The sequence below is a fragment of the Melozone crissalis genome, unplaced genomic scaffold (assembly GCF_028551555.1).
Source record: "Melozone crissalis strain CALT ecotype California unplaced genomic scaffold, PUWL_Pcris_2 ptg000064l_1, whole genome shotgun sequence".
Classification (NCBI taxonomy): Eukaryota; Metazoa; Chordata; class Aves; order Passeriformes; family Passerellidae; genus Melozone; species Melozone crissalis.
Genome location: NW_026535842.1, coordinates 383109 through 406892, shown reverse-complemented (window position 1 = coordinate 406892; position 23784 = coordinate 383109). Strand labels below are relative to the sequence as shown.

Sequence of the window (23784 nt, the reverse complement as noted above, 5' to 3'; positions counted from 1 at the left end):
AGGCTGAGGAGCCCCAGAACCTCTCTGGGATCGCTCACCAAGGCTGAGGGGCCCTGCAGCCTGGCCCCAGAACTTTCTGGGGTCGCTCACCAAGGGAGGTACGCGGTACCTCCAGTGCAGCCACAGCCACGCCCGTGGAACTCTGCACCCTGTGCTTTAAGAGTTACCATGACTTTCATGGAAATAATGCAGCCTTGATCAGGGTAAAAGACTAGTGGAGGTCTTTAGCCCAATCTTAGAGGTTTGCTTCTACAGCACGGACAGCTACGGCTCCGACACACATAAATAGGTTCTGTTAAAGTGACAATGCAGTGTCTGAATCATCCGAGTGTTATCCCTACTGCTGCTAGGGGAGGGCCGGTGGTGGGAGGAGAGCTGGGGGGTGACGGAGGTGGGACAGCTCCAGCTCCACCTGGAAATGCAGGGAGAAGCCAAAAGGCGCTGTGAGCTTTACTCGACAGCGGGTTTCATGGCATGCAAGGAAACTCCTACGACAACACTTGGTACGGAGCCCACGGCGCCTCCATCGCGCCGTGGTGCCCCGGGAACGAGTAAAGCTACGAGTCTGCTTGGAGGGGAGGGGGCGTGTGAGTGTGTGCAGGGGGACGAGGGAGGGGCTGGGAGAGGAAACGCGTCCTGTTCTGCTGAAACCAAGCTCCGGGGCAAACCTGCTGGCCTCTACCGCTGGCCGGCCTCGCGGATGCGGCAGGCCACGGCCGTGATCAGCGCGGCGCCCTTGCCGCTGCCGTCCTCCGACTGCAGGAAGGTCACTTCACACTTGGGGGACAGCTCCTTCACTGTCTCCTGCAGCACCGTGGAGAAGCTGCGGGGCAAGGAGAGGGAGAGGCTCTGAGCTGAGCGGCCACGGGGTGAAGGTGTCAGTCCCAGCCCCTAATGCGGCTTCACAGAGCCTCGAGGAGAAGCACAGACCCCAGGGGGAGGGATGGATGGATGGTCATGGATGAAGCTTAGAAAGCCCAAGTCTCCACACTTCAGCCCGAGCCCATGGTTACAACATGACCATGCTGTGCCTTCTCTCAGGACCAAACCCAGCCCCTTCTCGAGGCCCACCAAGCCCTGGGAGCTCTACTGAGCCTCAACAGCCCTGACCAGCCCCATCTGGGGGGAGTTTTCAGTGCCTCCCTTTGCCCATGGGCTCCTGAGCCCTATTTAAGCTCAGCTCGGTGCCTTAGATCCTGTCTGAGCTCCAGTGCCCAGCAGCACCAGCCAGCCAGCTCTGGCATGGGCAATTTGTGTGGCCATGAACCTCCATGACACATCCCCATGACTTGGAGCCCTGGCTGAAGCTGGTCACCACATCTGGGTCAGGCCCAGTGGGACTGGAGGAGCCCCTGTCCTTGAGGGCTCCTTCTGGGCCTCAAGTTTGGGTCAGCGAGCTCCTGTTAGGCCTCAAGCCCCCAAAACACCTCCAATCCTCCCCCATTCCCCCCCGAACCTTCCCCCCGAGCCCCCACCCGCCCAGGCAGCACATCCAGGCGCACTCACTGCGGGTGCAGCTTGTAGAGCGTCCCGTCCACGCCCACGGTGACCTTGAGGAAGTCCAGGCCGCGGTTCTCGCGGATCTTGTCCACCACGGCGGCCATGCCGGCGCCGCAGAGCTGGGCCGCGCGCCGCGCCACCACCGTGCACACCTCCTTGACGATGATGCTGTCGTCGCACGTGGACTCCAGGCCCAGGTGCTGCAGGATGGAGCGCACCTGCAGCAGGGCCAGGCAGTCGCTGCGGGGACACGGCGGGGGCAGCGTCAGGGATGGGCAGCCTCCTCATCCTCATCCTCATCCTCATCCTCATCCTCACCCTGCACTCGGGCTCGTGGCAGGGCCTGGGGTGGTCCTGCAGCCCCCCAAACCTGAGCTTTCAGGCCTGGATGTGGCCTGGTGTCACATCCTGATCGGGGAGGCTGTTTCAGGACAAGGCCAGCGGAGTGTGACGCCCCTGCCACCCTGCTCAGGGCAGAGCATAAAGAGCCATCTGTGCCGCCAGCCCCAGGCAGCCTCTCCTTGTCCCTGCACTCAACCAACCACGTGGGCTCTGCTGATCCACCCGTGGGGCACCATCCTGCATCGCCCTGGCTCCCCACCAAGCTCACGTGGAGCTTCTCCCACCAGAACTCCCCCACATTCCATCCCTGCTCTGGAGCTGGTGGAGCTCACCTCTCTATCTGGGACAGGAACTTGGTCTCAAAGATCCCTCTGGTCTTCAACCTCTCTGAGATGCGTCCCCGGAAGAGCAGCCCTTTCTTGGTGAAGTCCATCAGGATGTTGCGGACGATTTCCCCCAGGTACATCCCACTGATCATCTTCTCATACCTGGGCAGGAGAGGACAAGGCTGGGCATCAGCACAGGAAGGGACACCGGGGCTGGCTGGGGATTCCAGCTCTGCCAGGTGCCCTCAGGACAATTCAGGACAATCCCTTCAGCAGCACGGCCAGGGCACAAGGGACACGTCGGTGTCCTGCCCATCATCCCCTGGACCCACCAAGGGGCTGCTGGGGCAGAACCCCCCCATTGGGGTCCCTTCCAGCCCCCCAAAGCCACCACGCACCTCTGCTTGCCAGGGTTGAGGGACAGCTCATCCACGGCCACGTCGAACTCGGTGCGGATGTCATCCAGGCAGCCGCTGTCCCCAAAGGCGCCCCACTCCATGTTCACACACATCCTGCCCTCGTCCCCTTCCACCAGCTCCACGTTCCTCATCTCCTCCATGTAGCAGGCGTTGCTGCCCGTGCCTGTGGGGAGGAGCAGGGTCAGAGAGATGGCAGGACAGCCCCAGGGCAGGGCAGGGCAGGGGGGCAGCACGGGGCAGGAGCTGCACAAGGAACGCTCAGTGCTCACCGACAATCAGCCCAACTTCACAGTAGGGATCCTCGTAGCCACAGGTCATCATGGTGCCCACGGTGTCGTTGACCACTGCCACCACGTCCAGGTCGAATTCCTGCAGAGGGACGGATTGCAGGAGTTATTCCTGCAGGGCCTGGAATCCCTGCCGAGTCTGCTCCCACCTGGCCTTCCCCAGCCCCAGCCGCCTGCAGGCAGAGCTCAGACACCTCCAGCTGGGGCAGCCCTGCCAGGAGCAGCCCCTGGCAGCAGCTCGGGGTGGTCTGTGCTGAGGAAGCGAGCCGCTCTCTCCTGAGCTCAGGGCCAGACAAGTCTGCTCCAGCCCTGGCCAGGAGCCAGCCCGTAGCCCCAGGGTCTGAAAATCCAACCTCGAGTGATGAGTAAGGGCGGCTGCGAGAATTCCGACACTCATTACGCTGAGCTCAGCCCAGTAATTTGTTTTACAGGCCAATTAATGATGCCAAGGAGAGCCAGGATGCGGGAGCAGCCCAGCTTCTCCCAGCCCCGTGGCTGCTCACCTCCCTCCTGTGAATGGCCTCCTTCAGCAGCCCCACCACGTCCTCTCCCTCGCAGCCCGTCGCCTTGAAGCCTTTTGTCCACTTCAGGAGGATTCCCTGTGGTGGGAAAAGCCCCCAGTGAGTGCCCCTGAAGGGCCAGGCACGGGCAGGGGTGCTTGCAGGTAAGGGTGGGGTTACCTCTTACCTCGTCCAGGTTGTTCTGCTGGCAAGGGAAGGAGAAGGTGAAGCCCAGCGGCAGCGACACGCCCTTCATCCCCATGTACTCCAGGAAGTCAGAGATGCAGTGCACAATGTGGTCAAAGAGCTGCATGAGCAAAGCCAGGGACAACAGTTACCACCACAGCCAGGGCCTAGCTGGAAGCCTGATTTCTGGGGATTCTGACCCATTCCCAGGCCTGCTGGAGTGTTCAGATCACCCCCAGGACTTTGAACAGAGCAGGATGTGGGAGGTGAGCAACCCCAAAACGCTCAGCTCACCCTCTTCCCCACCCAGCGTGGCCAAATCCCTGCATTATCTCCACCCACAGGTCCCTGGAGGGCTGGGGACCAGCAGGAACCCGGTCCCTCTGCAAGGGATCCCCTCCAGCCCAGTCCCCAAGCACTGCCTGGAGCGCTTTGCAAAACCCTTTCCAAACGTGTCTCACTGCTTCTCTTGTGGTTTCCCTATCTGGGAAACGGGGATGATGCTTATCTGCCCTCGTGGAGCGTGTGGGATTCAGGGAGGCTCACTCATGGCTGGGAATAACACCATTTGCAACCCAAAATCCAGGCCCCAGCTTCCCAAACTGCAGAGCCCTGGGCACAGCTGGCTGCTCCAAGGCCAGGAGAGCACCAGCGCTCCCCACTCCTGTTTCACCCTCTGGAAAGGCAAAACCAGCTGCAGCCAGCCCAGGGAAGAGGCCCCTTCCCACACTGACCTCCTCTCCCGTGCCCTGCATGATCTCCACGGGGATGGAGTAGATCTTGTTGTGCATCTCCACCCCGCGCCGCATCCCGTTCCTGACGCGCACCAGCAGCACACGGAAGTTGGTTCCTCCCAGGTCCAGGGCCAGGAAATCTCCCTTTTCTGCAAGGCCAGAGAGGATCTTCAGAGAGATCCCAGCACGGAGCAGACAGGACCTGCCCTCCTCCCAGGAGAGGGATGGAAATGGAGACGTGGCTGGGGACAGGTGGGAACAGGGGCTGCAGGTAGGAGGAGGATGGAGAGGTTTGCTCCACACTCAGGGTGATGGTGAGGATTCAAATCATGAACCTGAGCTGGAAGGGACCCACAGGGATCACTGAAGTCCAGCTCCTGGCCCTCAGGACCTGCACCAGCTTCAAGCCAAGGTCAGGCACTCGCCCAAACCAGGAGCAGAACCCAGGATGAGGGTGGAGGGAATCCTGTGGCAGGATTTGTGGCCAGGCTTTGTGTTAAATCAGGTGCAGAACGTCCTGGAGGCTCTGCCCAGTACCAAACTGGAGCTTTGTGCCACTCCCACCACAAAGAGGAACCGGCCACAGCAAAGGATCCAGCCCCTCCCGAGGATGCAGGACGTGCAGGGCTCACACCCAGGGGTTTCACACAGGACACATCACCTGTTCCATCAGGAGTGGAGCACACGTAGGTGGGCAGCATCTTCACCGTCGCCTCCTCGTGCGTCTCCTTGCCCAGCCCTTTCTCCATCTCCATCCTCATCCTCTCCTTCACCTCCAGCAGCTGCTCGTGGCTCAGCTTGAGGGGCTCCAGGATCTTCTGGCGGGCCTGGTGCTGAGCAGCCAGCCTGTAGGCCACGGCCGTCACCATGGCCGCGCCTTTGCCGCTGCCGTCCTCGGAGCGGATGAAGCGGATCTCGCAGTCGGGCAGCAGCTTCCGCACGGTCTTGTGCAGGCGGCGGGCAAAGCTGGGCGGGAGGAGGAGAGGGGGCCTCAGTGGGACCCTCTGGGCACCCCCTGGCATCCAAACGAGGGGCTGAGGGGGTCTTTGGGGGCGCTTCTCGTGTGCCGAGCTGTGCGCACTGCTGGCAGCAGCAGATCGTCCCTGGCCCTGTCCCCAGCACACCCAGATCCCTGTCCCCAAATCCCTGTCCCTACCCCTAGCACAGGATACATGTCCCCAGCACCCTGTCCCTGTCCCCATCCCCATCCCACACTCACTGAGGGTGTTTCTTGTACACGGAGCCGTCCACGCCCACGGTGGAGCGCAGCCGGTCGCCGCCCTTGTTGTCGCGGATGCGGCGCAGCACGGCGGCCAGCGTGGCCCCGCAGAGCGCGGCCGAGCGCGTGGACACGATCTGGCAGATGCGCAGCGTGGCCACGCAGTCCTCGTGCGACGGCTCCAGCCCCAGCTTGCTCAGGATCTCGTGGGCTTTCTGCAGCCCCTCCTTCTCCCTGGAACCGCAAAACGGGGTTCGTGCCTGGCAGCGCAGCTTCTGCTCGGTGCCGCTCCATCCACGGGCTGGGTGGGACACAGGAAAGCCCTGGATCCTACTTACTTCTCAATGGCAGACACGAATCTGGTCTCAAAGTGGCCCGTGGTGAGCAGGTCTGGCGTGAGCCTTCCCCCGAAGAGCAGCCCGTCCTTGGCCATCTTCACCAGGATGAGCCTGACCAGCTCGCCCATGTACATCCCGCTGATCATCTTCTCAAACCTGCCCGTGGGGAGGCACGGGGTGCAATCAGGGAATGGTCTGAAGGGCTGGAAAAGCCGAAGGGCTGGAAAAGCCCTCCAAGGTGAGCAAGTCCAGCCATTCCCCAGCTCTGCCAAGGCCACCACTAGCCCCAAGTACCACATCCACAGAGCTGTTAAATCCCTCTGAGATGGTGACACCACCACTGCCCTGGGCAGCCTGTGCCACACCTGACGCCCTTTCAGAGCAGAAATCTTCCCCAAATATCCAACCTGAACCTCTCCTCTCTCTCCATTATCTCCCCCTGAGCCTCCTTTTCTCCAGGCTAAACAATGTGTGTGTTTGGCTGTGTGTGCCACGAGGTGGCCACAGGCTGACCTGAAAACCCCTTGGCAGCCTCCCATCCCAAACAGAATCTGGGTAATCCCTTCCCAGAGCAGTTTATCCCATCACTGAGCATATCAGGCCATGTGGACACGACCACCACCCTGCAAAGAGACCTCATGGCCACCTGCAGGGGTCAGTCAGTTTGCAGGGACCCCCAGGCCACAGCAGCCCTGTGGGGAATGGGAGATCTGCAGGATTGGGATGCGGATGTTCTGCCTGGGCTGCTGGGGACTTTGCTGGGCAGGAAGGGAACAGGAATCATTCACATGAGGGGGTCACAAGGGCAGCAGGTGGGGCAGACAGCCCTGGTTTGGGACAGAGCCCTGCTTTGGGACAGAGCCCTGGTTTAGTACAGCCCTGCTTTGGGACACAGCCCCTCTCTGCACCAGTGACAGAGGACACGCTGACCCAGTTAGCTGGGCTGACCTCCCCAGCCCCAGTGACTGTGGGAGGATGGACAATGCTGAGCAAACCGCGAGCCCGAGCCAAGAATGTGCTCACAATTGTTTGCCAGGGTTGAGCGAGCCCATGTCGATCTCGCGGTCGAACTCGGTGCGGATGTCGTTGAGCACCCCGTCGTCACCAAAGGCTCCCCACTCCATGTTGATGCACATCCTGCCCTCGTCCCCCTCCACCAGGTCGATGTGCCTCATCTCCTCCATGTAGCAGGCGTTGGTTCCAGTTCCTGGGCCAAGCAGGGGCACAGGGTGAGCGGGGACACTGCCTTTCCTCATCCCCATTGTTCCTTATTCACATTATTCCTTATTCCCACTATTCCCCATTCCCATTATTCCTTATTCCCATTATTCCCTCATTCCCATTGTCCCTTATTCCCATTATTCCTCATTTCCATTATCCCCCATTCCCATTATTCCTCATCCCTCTTATCCCCCATTCCCATTATTGCTCATTCTCTTTATTCCTCATTCCCATTATCCCCCATCCCCATTATCACCCATTCCCATTATTCCCCACTTCCATTACCCTCCATTCCCCTTATCCCTCATTCCCATTGTCCCCCATTCCCATTATCCCCATTTCCCTTTGGCCACAGCCCAGTGCACCAAAGAAAGCCAAGAACCAAGCACACAAACTCTGCACAATGCTGGTTTTCCAGCACTGGTATCCCCCTCTCTCTTTTCCCCCAGAGACCCCCAGACCTGCAAGAAGCAGGATCTCCCTCTGGCCCTGCTGGAGCCCAGAAAACACCCCCAGAACATCTTTCCTCTCCCTGCAGCTCACCAACAATGAGGCCAACTTCACAGTTCTGGTCGTCGTAGCCACAGGTCATCATGGTGCCCACGGTGTCGTTCACCACGGCCACGATGTCGATGTCAAAGTCCTGGCGTGGTGGAAAGGGGAGAGGCTGACCCAACAGAGGCAAGACTGACCACAGCACCTGCCTGGAGCCCAGGCGTGCAGGCCAGGAGCCGCGTGCCCCCAGCCCAGGCCCTTACCCCTCTTTTCTTGATGGACTTGCGCAGCAGGGACACCACGTCCCTGCCCTCCACGCTGCTGCACTTGAACCCTTTGGTCCACGTCACGAGGATGCTCTGCAGGGGAACAGCAAGAGGAGGCTTGGGGGTGACCCCTGGCTCCCCGTTATCGGCTCACCAGCTGCGCCATCAGCCGCGGCTTCCGTGACAGATAAAGTTTATGGCCACCAAACAACACGTGAGCTGCCCGTTGCTGCCCCGGCAGCAGGAACGTGCTTCCCATGACCATCTTTGATTGAGCCCTGCAGCAAAACCTGCTCACGAGCCCAAGGAATGCTCCTTGAACCATCCCTGAGGGGTGGATGGCTGGCTGTGCCTATGGAATGCTCCTTGACCCAGCCCTGTGGGGTGAGAGGCTCATTGTGCCTTTGGAATGCTCCCTGACCCAGCCCTGTGGGGCAGGGGGCTCACTGTGCCTGTGGGATGGTCCCAGTGGGGCAGGGGGCTCACTGTGCCTGTGGGATGGTCCCAGTGGGGCAGGGGGCTCACTGTGCCTATGGAATGGTCCCTGACCCATCCCTGCAGGGTGGGGGGCTCGCAGTCCCCTGCGGCCAGGGGCACCTGGCAAGAGGCTGAGCCGAGCCCTGGGGGGAGGAAAAGGACTCAATTCCAACTCAATTTCAAGATTTGAAATCTCCAGCCCTATGGCCACAGCCCCTTAGGGAGGCAGACCCCTGCCCTGCCTTGGAGCTGGGGAAACTGAGGCACTGAGCGAGCTGCCCTGGGCGAGCTGAAATTGGTGTGGGACCCACAGGGAGGGCTCAGCCCCCTCACCCACCTCGTCCAGCTTGGTCTGGTGACACGGGAAGGAGAAGGTGAAGCCCAGGGGCAGCTTCTTGTCCTTGATCTGCAGCTTGTCCAGGAAGTTGGCCAAACACTCAGCGATGTGGTCAAAAAGCTGGAAAAAGGGGAAAGAGTGACAAAAAGCCCCACTGCGAGGGGACGCCGCATCCCCCGTGCCCAGCGCTGGATTGCCAGCAGGATCCCCCGGCCAGGAGCCCCCCGGGAGCCCACCTGGACCCCGCTGCCCCTCATCAGCTCCTCGGGGATGGCGTAGATCTGGTTCTCCATCTCCACCTTGCGCAGCCCGTTGTCCGACACCTTCACGCGCAGCACGCGGAAATTGGTGCCGCCCAGGTCCAGGGCCAGGAAATCGCCGTCCTCTGTGGGTCAGCACAAGCACAGCCCCTTCATTCCCCTGCGCACAGAGCCCACCACCCCCTCCCAGGCACCACGAAAAGCCCAGATTTTTGTTATTTTTCATCACTTTGTCCGTTATTCTATTTTTTCGGTGTTTCATTGGAACGGTCGCTGTATTCCCTGCCTCTCCTCTGCCCACACAGAGGATCAGTATTTTGACCATCACGGATGCTTTGGGGTGTGAATCCCCCCCAGAAAAGCCCAGAGCAGCAGGGATCTGAGCTGCAGCCTCAGGCTCCATCAGGAAGGAGGCAGCAGAGCCATTCCTGACCCCATTGATGCTCCCGGAGGCTCCCAAACCTCCATCCCAAAGGGTTAAACCCTGATGGCAGCTGTGGGAACTCCTCAGCCTGGTTTGTGCTGTACTCAAACCCCCCAGGCCAGCCCAGGAATGCCACACGCTCCTGGAACGTGGCTGCAGGAAACCAGGGAGGGAGAAAATCCCAAAGTTTTGGGGCCTCACTGCTGCCTTCTCCAGGGAGAGCTGCTGAGGAATCTCTGCTGCTTTCAATTTGCCATTATTAAACGTGCAGGACAGAATTTCTTGTTGGGACTCAGATGTTTATTGGCTCTTATCTCTTGTTGTACTCTCACAAACCCTGAGCTCTGCAGCACTCCAACAAACTAAAACTGGAGCCCTGTCTCTCTCCATCTCTCTCCAAGGCCTTTTAAGGATAAACTGTGCAATTAGGAAATGGCACTGAAATTATCTTTACTTTTAACCCAATAACCAACCACCCATGGGCTGCAATGGGGACTTTTTATCCAATTACACAAAACCACCCAAACCCAGGGAGAAGGAGGAGAAGGAGAAGGAGGAGGAGAAGGAGAAGGAGAAGGAGAAGAGGAAGGAGAAGAGGAAGGTGAAAAAGAAGGACCAGCCTCCACCCTAAAACCTCCCTCTTGCTCTAAAGATTTTCCTATATTCTAAAACCTTAAACTCAAAGGTTTTTTTTCTGTGATATCACACACCTCTATCCAAACTCCACACCCACGATCCCAGCGCTACCGCTCGATTTTGGAAGTGTTCTCCACAGCCTCAGCTCAACGCAGAGCGCTCCTACACTCAGCACAGAAAATCTGAAATTCCCAGCACGCAGGGCTCCAGCGAGGCTCCTCCAAGGGCAGCCCCAGGGCTGTCTGGGGCAGGGAAAAGCGCCCAGCTGGCTGTTTGGGGCAGGGGAAAGCCTCTCTCAGCACGCAGAGCCCTGAATGTGCTGTGCTGGCTGCTGGGGCTGCTTTGTGAGGGACAAAGGGAACAAAACCTGCAGGCCATCGGGGCCATTGGTGTGCACAGAGCAGCAGCACCTGCAGGGAATGAGGCTGGAAACAGCCCCAGCCCCAGCCCAGCCCCAGAATGGGCATCTCCAGCTGGAAATAGCCCCAGAATGGGCATCTCCTGTGGCTGATCAATACCTGCAGGGCATGGAGAACACCTCAGGAGGGTGATCAATACCATCAGGGCACAGAGAACACCTCAGAGGGCTGATAAATCCACCAGGGACAAGAGGAGCCAAGAGCGGCACAGGTTGCTCAGCTCCTTGGGGGTAACCCAGGAGGATCCCAAAAAAAAAGAGCAGTTTGGGGGAAATCCCTGTGAATTCCTGGGTGGATCAGCTTTGCAGGAGGAGCAGGGCAGGGTTCCCTTGGAACACTCCCAGCCATGCCTGGAGCACGTGGCGGGTGCCAGGTGTGGGCACTGCCCCAGTTTGGGCTCCCAGGTCTGTGATAAGGCATCAGCCCCGGTGCTGAGCCCACAAGCCAAACAGGCAGGGCAAACACAGGCAAGGGAAAGGTGCTGCCAAGAGCCACCCTTTGGACACCCCACAAACCCTGCAGCATCCTTGGATACCCCACAAACCCTGCAGCATCCTCCTGGAAGCCCCAGGCTGGGGTTATCAGCTGCTGGGGCTCAGCAAAGGATGCACCACAAGATCCTCAAACCAACACCATTGAGGAGGAGACCTGGGCACCCAGAGCAGCCTGGAAACACCAGGAGAGGAGCAGGAGGAGGGTGCTGGTGGCACTGAGCAGGGAAAGCCCTCGGGAGACACGCTGGGCTCCAAGGAGAAGCTCAGTTGGGATCTGTCTCAGATGCCAGAGCCAAGCCAAGTAAGGAAAGTTGATTTTAGAAGAGCTCCTGCTTTCAAAGCAGAATTCCCTCCCCTCACCACCCCCGAGAGCCAGGGCTGGGCTTTGGCTTAACCTGCAGGTGTGACCTTGCATTTCCATAAGCCCCTCTCATCCCCCTGGAGCTGGGCATTAAACGGGGCCTAATCCCACCCAGGGACACGGGGCAGGACAGGGACACCCCTCAGAGCCCTGTGGCACCAGAGCGAGGACAGGGACACCCCTCAGAGCCCTGTGGCACCACAGGGAGGACAGGGACACCCCTCAGAGCCCTGTGGCACCAGAGCGAGGACAGGGACACCCCTCAGAGCCCTGTGGCACCACAGGGAGGACAGGGACACCCCTCAGAGCCCTGTGGCACCAGAGGGAGGACAGGGACACCCCTCAGAGCCCTGTGGCACCAGAGCGAGGACAGGGACACCCCTCAGAGCCCTGTGGCACCAGAGCGAGGACAGGGACACCCCTCAGAGCCCTGTGGCACCATGCCCAGCTCAGAGCAGGGCTGCAGCACAGCAATAACCCAGCCTTGCACTGGGAGCAGCTCCTGGCACCCGGCACAGGGGCCCAGCCCAGGTCAGACTTTGCCCAGGAGCTTTAAAAAGAGGGAAGGAGGAAGAACGTGGCCCTGGGCACTGAGATCCTCCCTGGGGATCTGGCCCCAGGCCCCCAGCCCTGGTTTTCCCCCCTCCTCAAAACCCAAGGGGTGCCACTCAGAGGCCGGGTGCAGCTCCAGCTGCACAGGGAATCCCAGCTCTCATTTCCCTGGGATTTGCCCTAAACCCCCTCATTTTCCTGCGCCCTGGGCAGCTGCGGGGCCGTGCCTGCCCCAGCATCCCTCTCATGTGACATTTTCCATGCTGGTGCTCCTCTCTCCCCCTGCCCCGGGTGAGAAATGCCAGCTGGGGCACTGGAGAGGCTGGAAACGGGGCAGGGAGCCAAGGATCCGTCCTGTGAGCGCAGGGGAGAGGCTGCAAGTGCTGACACACGCTCCACCTGCAGCCAGCACCTTGGGCTGCACCGGTTCCCGTGCCCAGGGGCGGCTCCTGGCCCTGCCTGTAATTAGAAATATCCTCCAACATTTGAATAGATGGGAATCTCAGCGCCAGGGCAGGCAGCCAGGCCCAGCTCTGGGTGTGGGGGCAGCTGGGGGGGCTCTGGGGGTTCCAGGGGCTCAGGGGGAAGGGGAGACACTTTCAGCAGGGCTGCAGTGAGAGACGGCAATGGTTTCACACTGAAAGGTTGAATGACAAGCAGCATTTAAATTGTTGGGGAAATTCCTTCATGGAAAGGGCAGCCCAGGCCCGGCACAGCCGGGTGCACGAGGGTGCAGCCATGATATTTTCTGAAAAATCCTTTCCTTGGGATTGCTTCTCCTGAGAATCTGAGAGGCCTCAGGACCAAAATGCAAACAATGGTTATCTGCTGCTGTGGAATGCAACAGGTGCATCTGTGATTGGTCTCATGTGGTTGTTTCTAATTAATGGCCAGTCACAGCCCAGCTGTCTCAGACTCTCTGGTCAGTCACAAGCCTTTGTTATCATTCTTCTACTCTATTCTTAGCTAGCCTCCTGATTAAATCCTTTCTTCTATTCTTTTAGCATGGTTTCAATATATATTATATATAAATTCTATATTAAAATAATAAATATTATATTATATTATATTATATTATATTATATTATATTATATTATTATATATGAAAATAAAATATCTATTATAGAATATTGATATTTTATAAAATATTATTAATATTATAGAATTATTTCTTTTATGACTTATACTTATTTAGAATAATATTTAAGACATTATTAATATGATAATCTATAATTATTATGTTATTATACAATTTATAATATATATTAATATATATTATATATTATTATGCATATTATATTATATTATATTATATTATATTATATTATATTACATTATATTACATTACATTACATTATATTATATTACGTTATATTATATTATTATACAATTTATAATATATATTAATATATATTATATATTATATATTATATTATTTTAATATTTTATAATATACTATAAAATATATAATTTATATAATATATATTATTATATAATTTATAATAATTTATAGTAATATTTATAGAATATTATTGCTATTCTAATATTATAAAATTATACATTAAAATAATAAAATCAGCCTTCTGAAACATGGAGCCAACATTCTCATCTCAGACCCTTTTGAGCCCCATCCCTGGACGGAGCAGAGAGGAGGATGTGCCCTGCTGGAGCGCGGCCTGGGCAGCTCGGGGAGAGGCAGAAAGGCCACATTGTGAGGGGCCTGCAGTGCCCGGGGCCCTGTGGCACTCAGACAGCGCTGGCACTGCTGCCCATGAAATCTGATGAGCCGGACCCGTGACTGTCTCTGTCCTGCCAGCAAGGGCACGCGAGGGCGGCTTCCCTCCCTCCTCCTCCTCCTCTCTGCTCCCCCTGCCAGCAGGAACTGGGATCCCCTCCAGCCCCAGCACGGAGCAGGGAGCCAGGCCTGTGCCCACGCTCAGCACGGAGCAGGGAAGGTGGCTCTGGTGGCAGTGCCACCCCTGCTGCTATTGCAGTGCCACCACCCCTCCTGTGGCAGTGCCACCACCCCTGCTGCGGTGCCCCCAGCCCTCCCTCAGCCCCACGGTACCTGTCCCGTCCGGCGTGGACCTCACGAAGGTGGGCAGCATCTTCACGGAGGCCGTGGGGTTGGTGTCTGCCCCCAGCCCCTTCTCCATCTCCTTCTCAAAGCGCTGCGACACCTCCAGCAGGGTCTCGTCCGAGAGCCGCATGTGGTACAGGTACTTGTCCACCTGCAGGGGACACAGGGACATGGGGTCAGACACAGGACAGCTCAGGACAGTGCCCAGCCCCTCCTGAGTGGACACAGGGAGCTGGAGAGCTGAATGTGGTACAGGTACTTGTCCACCTGCAGGGGACACAGGGACATGGGGTCAGACACAGGACAGCTCAGGACAGTGCCCAGCCCCTCCTGAGTGCACACAGGGAGCTGGAGCAGGCTCTGAGCCATCCCAAAGTGCAGGGCACAGCAGCTTGGCTGGGACTGCTCATGGCAGGCATCACCCAGCCCCGCTCCTGCCCCTTCCCAAGGCCACCCTGATCCCTGCCCAGGCTGTGCCAGCTGGGAGTGCTGAGCCACAGGCTGCCGAGCCAGCTGCAGACACCCAAACAGGGGCGCCCAAACAGGGGCGCCCAAACAGGAACCCAGCTCGGGGGTGACTCAGGCGGCTCTCCAGGTGCAAACCCTTCCCAGCACACCTTGACCTTGACCCCCAGGGCCTCTCCTGGGCAGGAATGCAGTGCCCTGTCATTCCTGCGCCGCTGAGGTCACGCCAGGAGCCCAGAGCCTGGAGCAAACCCTGCTGCAGTGACACGGGTGGCAGCTGCAGTGACACCGGCCAGGCTGGGGTGACACCAGCGCGTGGCCGGGGAGGGAAGGATCCCACCCCACCTCCCCGTTCCTGCCAACTGGTGGTGTGGGGAATGCTCCCAAAAACGGCATCAAAGCCTCCTGTCCTGCCGGGCAAGGTGTGGAAATGCTCCTCCCCAGGCACAGCAGCCTGGCCGGAGCAGGAGCAGGACAGACGGACACTGCCCGCTCCCAAACCGTGCCCTGCTCCAATTAGCGCCACTCAGCGCTAATTAAAGGGCAGCTGCGAGCCCTGAGAATCGAGGAGGAAAGCTCCACCCCGTGTGCTCACCTGTGTGCAGGCACGTAAGGCCGGGTCACCGGCACCGGGCCCGGGCCGTGCTTTATGGGGCTGAGCTGCAGGAAATGGGCATTTTGTGGGCAAATAATTGCACCAGGGCCAGGGTCACCTGGCTCCATCCCACCCCGGCATTCCAGGAGTGATGCTGCATCCCCCGAGGAGCAGCAAAACCTCCTGTCCCTTCTCCTGGTGCTCCCAGCTCCTTCCCAAAATCAGGATCTGAACAGGAGGGAAAGGCCAAGGAGAAGGAAACCTGGAGATTTCCTGGCGCCAGGTGTTTGCCAGCCTCTCCTTATGCAGCAGGAAGTCAAACTCTCTCCTCCCTGCCCTCCTGTTTGCTTTCACCTGCTGGAAATTCCCTCCCGTGTGCCCAGGCTCTGCTCACTGGCACCAGCAAGCTCCAGTTACTGGTCAGGAGGTGGCTCTGGGGCTGGAGCTCAGCCCCAGGGTGGGAAACGTCCCCTTGAGCTGTGCCCGGGGTTATGCCCAGGGTTATCAGCCCATGCCCCCAGCCCAGAGCACCTGCTCATCCCAGAAACGCTGGCTTGGAGAGCAGTGAAGCCCCCCTGCCCAAAAATCCCAGAGCAGGGAGCCCAGGGCAGGCCCTGCCCAGCACGTCCCCCATGTCCTCCACACCAGAATAACCCAGCCTGAGCAGCAGGGTGACCTCCCCTAATCCCCAAAGCCCTTAAAACCTGGATCATCTTCTGCCAAGGTGGATCTCACCCCACTTGGCAGCTAAAGCAGGTCAGGGCGTACAGCAGGACATCTCCTTCCCCACTGAATCCATCTTTCCCCACCAAGGAAGGGCCACTGGACCCCCAAAAACTCCTCCAAACACCCCAAAACTCCCTGTGGCATGGCTGGTTACCCTAAAATTGTAACAGAGATGGGGTAAAATGAGGAATTCAGCCTGCAGTGCCAGAGCCTGAGCATCTCTCAGCACAAAACACCTTCCCAGCTGCTTGAGGCTGCTGAAGAGCAGGGAACGGTTTGGGTCAGGTCGCCAATTCCAAACAAACAAAGGATCCTGGAGGGGGCAATTGAGTTCCTGGAAAGCTTCCAGCCTGAACAACGGCGTTTCCTCGAGGAAATCCAAACAAACCGAGGGAGGGGAGGGAAAGGAAAAGGAAAAGGAAGCTGGGGAGCACCGGGCATGCCCCGGCCCAGGGCAGCGCGTTAGAGCTGCGGGTCACGGAGCAGCTGTGGGTGCAATGAGCTCAGCGCCGCGTTTTTGAAGCAAACCCCAGCAAATCCCCATCCCCTGGCCCAAGGCTGTCCCCAAGGTTCACTCGCTGCCACGCCGGATGCTGGAGCGGAGCCCAGGGTCGCCCGTGCCGGCGGCACCGCTGGGAAACCTCAGCCTGCCCAAACCCTGCTGCTGGGGGGGCCCAGCTTAAAGCCCAGCCTAAAGCACCCCAAAACCAGCTCTGATCGCCAGCCTCACCTCCTGGGCACGCGGGGCTGGGCTGCCGAGGGGCACGGCCCTTCTGGCGCCGCAGCAGGAACGGGAAGGGAAGGGAGCTCTGTTCCTGCGGGTCCCAGGACATCTTTCCCATTAATTACCCCGCTTCTGGGAAGAGGAAGCCGCGTGCCTTTTGTTTTCATTTTGATCTGAACCCTGTCCCAGAGCCACGTGGCTGCCAGGAAGCAGGGCAGGAGTGCGTGCTCCCCATCCTCAGCACCTCCTGATGCATTTTCAGCTGGATGTGACCGATTCCTGCAGATTTGGGAGCAAATCTGAGCACTGGGACACAGTGGAGTGATTGATTCTTGGAGATTTGGGAGCAAATCTGAGCACTGGCAGAGGGTGGCTGCTTCCTGGGACAGATTCTTCACCTTTTTGGCAACCAAGCCAAACATGTGCTGACTGCAAGGTGACGGAGCAGCGTTCAAATCTGGGCAAGGCTGCAACACCCCCAACCCACGGCATGCGCTGTCACCCCTCTCTCCAGGGACATTTGTGCTGGGAATTATATTTTCTTTAAATTACCTCCCTCCCCGTGCCAGTTTTTAACAGTTTTTAACTTGGAGCATGCTGTTCTGTAGGAATCCCTGCGGTTTGAGGGGATGCTGGCTGCCTGGGAGGGGGATGCTGTGCTGTGCTGTGTCCCCTGGTGGGACGATTGGGGACAATTGGGGATGATGAATTTGGGGAAAGCCAAGCAGGGGGAGCAGGGGCAAGGCCTGGGGGATCCATTCCCTGCCCCACATGCCCAGTCCCCATTCCTGCCCCCATTTCCCACCCCAGTGACTCAGGGCAGGAACCGGCTCGTCCCCTCGCCCCGGTGACACAGGGGTGATGCTGGGCTGCCCCCACCCTGCTGCTGGCACCCACGTCCTGGTCCTTCCACCCTTCCAGGACAGCTCCGAGCCCACGTGGGTGCCCTCCTCCCTCCCTCCCTCCCTCGGGGTGACACACCACACGCCCGGAGTCATCCTCACTGGGTGAGTCACTCTGGGGTTCCTGCTCGGCCGGTTCCTCCTCATCCTCAGCCCCGGGCCAGCAGCTGGATCCACGCCGGAGGATGACGGTGAGGAAGTGACAGCGGGGAGCAGCCAGCAGAGCAGCCCATCCTCGGGTGACCCCGCTGCCCCAGAGCCCCAGGAAAACCCAGTTCAGCTGGGACAATGCTCTGCCCTCTGTTCTGCAGCTGGAGATATCCAACAACCCCAGTAAAACATCCAGCTACCCCAGTAAAACCCAGTTCAGCTGGGACAATGCTCTGCCCCACAGTTCTGTCACTGGAGACATGCAGCTACCCCAGTAAAACATCCAACTGCCCCAGTAAAACCCAGTTCAGCCAGGAGAACGCTCTGCCCTCTGTTCTGCAGCTGGAAACACCCATCTGCTGCTGTCTGTTTGTCCTTGTCAAACCCACAGGGCCTCGGGGATGCCTCTGTGCCCCCAGGACCCCCCTGTGCAGGGGAAACTGAGGCAGGGTGGCTGCGGTGGGGAGGGAGACCCAGGAAGGAGAGCCAGGGTGGCTCCCCCAAGGTGGGACGAGCTGTGCTGGCCCTGACCCGGCCTGGGCAGCCTCGGGGGAAGATGCGAGCTTGGTTTTCCAGGAATTTGCCAAAGCTGCCCCTGCCACACCCGCAGGGGCGGCCAGCAGGGAGGAATCAGCTGGGTGAGGCTAATCCCTGGGCAAGGGAAAAATAAATTTAAAAACAAAAACCCTAAAAATTTTTTTTAAAAACCCCCCTAAAAAACCAAAAGAAAAAAACCTTAAAAAACCCTAAAAGACTAAAAGAAAAAAAAACTAAAAAACTAAAATAAACCCTAAAAAAACCCCTAAAAAACTAAAAAAAACACTAAAAAAACTAAAAAAACCCTAAAAAAACCTTTAAAAACCCCTAAAAAAAATAAAAAAACCCACCTAAAAAAACCTCTAAAAAACTTTAAAAAAAAGCTAAAAAAAACCCCAAAAACTAAAAAAAACCCCTAAAAACTAAAACAAAAACCTAAAAAATTAACCTAAAAATACCCCTAAAAAACATAACAAAAAAACCTTAAAAAAAACCCTCAAAAATGAATAAAAACCCTAAAAACCTAAAAAGCCCTAAAAAACTAACTAAAAGCCTGCTCATGCTTTCCAAACGCAGGAGAATCAATCCCACCCCCATTTTTTCCCTTTTTGAAGGAGGGATGGGGCAGAGGAGAGGCTCAGCCGCCCTCCCAGTGACGAGGCTGGGGATGAGGATGAGGATGAGGAAGGCCGGGGTGAGCTGGCACATCCCAGGGCAGCGGCGGCGGCACACTTTCAAGCCGGGATCTCTCCAAGGACGCCGCCGAGGTTAATTAAAGTTTGCACAATCCCTTGGGGGTTAGATAAGTGTGGACAGCCCACTGTGCAGGCAGGAGCAGGGCAGGGGCTGGGCAGGGAGGGAATGTGCCCCCAGACAGGTGGCAGAGCAGGTAAAGCTGCTCCGCGGCGAGAATGGACGGGAAAATCCCATTTTTGAGGCTATTTTCAAGGCCTTGAGGCGGACACGAACCACAGCTGTTGGAAAAGGCACTTTTTAACCCAAAGTGAGCGCCTTTTCTCCTTGATCCAAAGGGAAATCACATCCCTACCTACAGGCTACCACCTACAATCTTTTCTCCCAAACACGGGGGTTGATAAGAGGACCCAATCAAACAAATCGCAGCTTTCCAAGAATTCTACCCCGTGTGCTGGCTTCTCCCTTTGCCCGGGGAGCTCCATAAGGCAGCAATGATTTTCCAGCCCTGATGGGAGCAGCCAGGGCACACGGCTGGCATCTCCCGCCTCTCGCCTCACGGGAGGATTCCCGGGAATTTGTTCAAAAATACCCCAGAAAATCCAGCTGCGGAGGCGGCCGGGAGGGCAGCGCCGCGTCCCGCAGCATCCCCAGCTCACGGATATTGATTTTTCCTTTTTTTCAATTTGTGTTTGGGAGGCGGGAGCCGGTTCCTGAGGCTCCTCACGGGGGCCAGGGAAGGAGAACGGCCCATGGCAGCTTTGCCCCTGCATCACTCGCAGCCATCCCCGATAAGGAGGGCGTGAGCGGTGCCGCTGGCCTATTTCTGCCGGGGTTACACAACGCGGCCCCGTCCCTACCCGGGATGTGGCTGTTGCACAACCCCGGGGCCAGCGGCGAGGAGCCGAGCCCGCGTTTCCTTGCGGATCGCTTGGCCTCGGCAACTCGGCAACTTTTCCCTGCACTTTGTTTAGGTTGGGGTTTTTTTTTCTTTTCTTTTTTTTTTTTTGGCTTTTTTTTTTTTCTTTTTTTTCTTGTTATTGATTTTTTGTTGTTGTTGTTATTCTTGGGGTTTTTTTGCCTTTTTTGTTGTTTTTATTTTTTGGTTTTGGTTTTTTTGGAGGTTTTTTTTAAATTTTATTTTTATTTTTTTTGTTTTGGTTTTTTGGGGTTTTTTTGGGGGGGGTTGGGTTGTTGGTTTTTTTTTTACCTTTTTTTTTTTTTTTTTCTTCTTTTTAAATTTTCTGCCTTGGTTTCCTTCCTATCTCACCCCGCTGAAGGGCCAACGTGGCAAGTTTCGCTTCCCCGCGAGCATCTCCAGGGTTATCCCGGGTCTCTCCAAGCATTTCCCTCAGTTTTATTGTTATTCCCGGGTCTCTCCAAGCATTTCTCTCTTTTTTTTTTTATGGCGATTTTTGCAAATCCCGGCCGCCTCACGCTCGGACCAGCAAATCCCGGAGTGGGGAATCACAGACAGTTCCTCTCTGCCCTATTTCCAGATGCCAGCAGAGCAGTGCTGGAGCAGCCTGAGCCTCCCACCCGGCATTTCTCCTCCAGGAATAATTTATTGAGCGCAGCCTGAGCGCTGTCCTGGCCAGACAAAGGCCGGAGCCATGGGGAGCAGGAACAGCCGAGCTTTTCCTGAGCTCCGGGACAGGGAGTGACCGATATCCCAAGGGGCTGCCACGCTGGGAAAGGCTCGGGGAGCTGCGGAGCCCAAATCCAGGGTCAGAACCCCCAAATCCAGGATCCAGAACCCCCAAATCCATGATCCAGAACCCCAAATCCAGGATTCATAACCCCAAATCCAGGATTCAGAACCCCCAAACCAAGCATTCAGAACCCTCAAATCCAGGATTCGTAACCCCAAAACTAAGGATTCAGAACCCCAAATCCAGGACCAGAACCCCAAACCAAGGATCCAGAACGCCAAAACTAAACGAACGGGTCACGAAAAGGCGTTTTCCACCCCTGTCAGCGCGGGGACCGGGGGCACACGTGCGCCTTGGGGACACCGCGTGGGGAAGGGACCCTTGGGGACCCAAGGGACAAGCGCCAGCTCCCGCCGGGCTGGTGGCCCGGGCTGACCCCGCTGCCCGCGGGGCTCGGTGGGTGCCCCGGTTGGGTGCCCCGGTTGGGTGTCCCGGTGTCCCGGTGTCCCGGCCCGGTGCCCCGGCTGCCGGGGATGGATGCTCGGCGCCGGCGGGAAGGGCGGCGGACACGTGGGGCGCGGGGTCCCGGCAGCGGCGGGCAGCACAGGCGCGGAGATGCCCCCGATCCCCCCCTTCCTCCCCTTCCTCCTCCTCCTCCTCCCCCTCGCCGCCCGGCCACGCGGGGTCCCGCGGCACGTACCGCACGCGGCCGCGGCCGGGCAGCGAGCGCCGGGGCCTCCGCCCGCCCGGCCCCGCTTCCCTCCGCTGCCCGCTCCTCCCGCCTGCTCTTCCCTTTTAAAAAGTTTCTTGGGTTTTCTTCTCCTTTTTTTGTTTTTGGGTTTTGGGTTTTTTTTTTTTTGGTCCATTTCCCCTTCCTTTCTTTTTTTTTTCCCGCTTTCCCCCTTTCTTTTTGCTCTTTTTACTCCTCTCCTCTCCTTTATCCCTTTTCTGCTTTTTCCTTTTTTTTCTCCTTCCTTTTACTTTATTTTTTCAACTTTTTTTCCTCATCCTTTTTCCTTCCCTACTTATTCCCCTTTTCACTTTCCTTCCCTTTTCTTTCTCTCTTCTTTCTCCCTCTTCACTCTCCCCTTCTTTTCCCTCCTTTTTTTTTTGTTTTTACTTTTACCCCTCCTTTTTTTGTTGTTTTTGCTTTTACTCCTCCTTTCTTTTTCTTCCCTTTTCCTCTCCCCCCATTTTCTCTTCTTCCCCGCCGCTTTTTTCCCCCCCCTTTTCCTCTTCACTTTCCCCTTTTCACCTCTCTCCCCTCTCCACTCTTCCCGCTCCCCGCGGGACCCCCCTCACCTTCTGCGCCTGGTCATGGTTGAGCTCGGTGAAGAAGTAAGCGAGGAGGTGCGATGCGATCATGGCGGGAGCGGCTCGGCTCGGCTCGGCTCGGCTCGGCTCGGCTCGGAGCGGTGGGAGCGGAGCGGCCCCGGCAGCGCCGCGCGCTCCCCGCGCCAATCGCGCTCATTGAGGAGCTTCCCCCGCGCCCGTGACGTGGCAGCGCCGCCGCGCCCCCATTGGCCCAAAGGCGAGGGTGTGTGCCCGGCGCGCGCGGGGGGGCGGGGCCTGGCACCGGCCGGGGGGGGTGAGGGGGCACCGGGGGGACAACGGGGGGACAACGGGAGGACAATGGGGGGACAACGGGGGGACAACGGGGGACAACGGGGGGACAATGGGGGGACAATGGGGGGACAACGGGGGACAACGGGGGGACAATGGGGGGACAATGGGGGGACAACGGGGGGACAACGGGGGACAATGGGGGGACAACGGGGGATCAGTGAGGAGTTAATGGGGGGACACGGGGGATCATTGGGGTGATATTGGGGAGGGCACCGGGGGGGACAACGGGGGGACAATGGGGCATCAGTGAGGAGATAATGGGGGGACACGGGGGGACATTGGGGTGATGCTGGGGAGGGCACCGGGGGGGGACAACGGGGGGACAATGGGGGATCAGTGAGGAGTTAATGGGGGGACACGGGGGGGGGGGGACAATGGGGTGATACTGGGGGGACACCGGGGGATCAATGGGGGGATAATGGGGGGACACTAGGAGGGACATTGGGGTCATACTGGGGGGACACTGGGGAGTGTTTTGGGGTGATATTGGGGGGAGAATGGGGGGGACAATGGGGTCATATTGGGAGGAGACACCGGGACAACAATGGGGGTGCATTGAAGTGATACTGGGGGTGCATTGGGAGGGCACTGGGAATGGACTGGGAGTGCACTGGGCGTGCACTGGGCGGTGCACTGGGGTGCGGGTGCAGTGGAAGGGTGAACTGGGGGGGCACTGGGGGGCACTGGTTTGTACTGGGGAGCTGCACGGGGGGCGCACTGGGGGGCTGCAGGTGCCCCGGGGGTTACACTGGGGGACACTGGAGGCTGGGGGTGTGCCGGGGAGTGCATTGGGAGGATGGGGGAGCACTGGGGGGTGCAGAGAGGGTGTGCAGTGGGGGGCTGGATTTGGGGTGTATCACGCGTGTGCCGCAGCTCGTGTGTGTGTCCATGACTGTGTCCGTGTGTCCCTGTCTGTGTCTGTGTGTCCATGGCTGTGTCCGTGGCTATGCCTGCAGCTCGTGTCTGTGTCTGTGTGTCCGTGTGTCTGTCCATGCCCACAGTCCGTGTGTGTCCGTGTCTGTGTCCGTGTCTGTGTCCGTGTCTGTGTCTGTGTGTCCGTGTCCATCCCCACAGCCCGTATGTGTGTCCGTCGCTCTGTCCGTGTGTCCCTGTCTGTGTCCGTGTGTCTGTGTCTGTCCCTGCAGTCAGTGTGTTTGTCCGTGTGTCCCTGTCCGTGTCCATGTGTCCGTGTCCGTGTGTCCCTGTCCGTGTCCGGGTGTCCATGCCTGTGTCCCCGCAGCCTGTGCCTGTGTCCGTGTGTCCCTGTCCGTGTCCATGTGTCCCTGTCCGTGTGTCCCTGTCTGTGTCCGTGTGTCCCTGTCCGTGTCCGTGTGTCCATGCCCGTGTCCCCGCAGCCCGTGCCCGCCGCCGCCCCGCCCGGTGTGCCCGGCGCTGTGGCTGTCCCTGTCACATGCGTGTGAACGTGCTGGGCCCTGTGCACCCGTCAGGTCGCATCCATCAGCCCGCGGCCCGTGGCGCCGCCGCTCCGCCCGCGTGTTCCGCTCCCCGTGCGTGGCCACGGACGGCGGGGCTGCCCCCTGCACCCCAAAACCTCTGCAAGGGTCGCTCGGGAGGGTCCCCGCGGCTGGGCTCTGCCTGCACCATGCCAGCTCCGTCCCGCCTCCATCCCTGCTCCATCCTGCCTTCCTCCTCGGCTCCATCCTGGCCCCAACCCTGCTCCGTCCCTGCTCCATCCCTGCTCCGTCCCTGCACCATCCCTGCTCCGTCCCTGCTCCATCCCTGCTCCATCCCGGCTCCATCCTGCCTTCCTCCTCGCCTGCATCCCGGCTCCATCCCAGCTCAGTCCCGGCCTCCTCCTTCGCCTCCTCCTCTGCTCCAT

At 58.2% G+C, this 23784-nt stretch overlaps 1 protein-coding gene across 1 annotated transcript; it reads right to left on the bottom strand.

Moving 5' to 3' along the window:
- Window positions 1-38: 38 nt before the first annotated feature.
- On the bottom strand, window positions 39-21683 carry LOC128945420 (hexokinase-2). The gene is made up of 18 exons (XM_054289178.1): window positions 21621-21683; window positions 13863-14025; window positions 8884-9032; window positions 8648-8767; window positions 7831-7926; window positions 7616-7715; window positions 6875-7058; window positions 5852-6007; window positions 5514-5747; window positions 4956-5260; window positions 4295-4443; window positions 3562-3681; window positions 3378-3473; window positions 2857-2956; window positions 2567-2750; window positions 2175-2330; window positions 1507-1740; window positions 39-823 (listed from the first exon to the last, which is right to left on the bottom strand). The coding sequence occupies exons 1-18, from the start codon at window positions 21681-21683 to the stop codon at window positions 679-681; spliced, it is 2754 nt and encodes a 917-aa protein (XP_054145153.1). The 3' UTR covers window positions 39-678.
- Between the last annotated feature and the right edge of the window lie 2101 nt (window positions 21684-23784).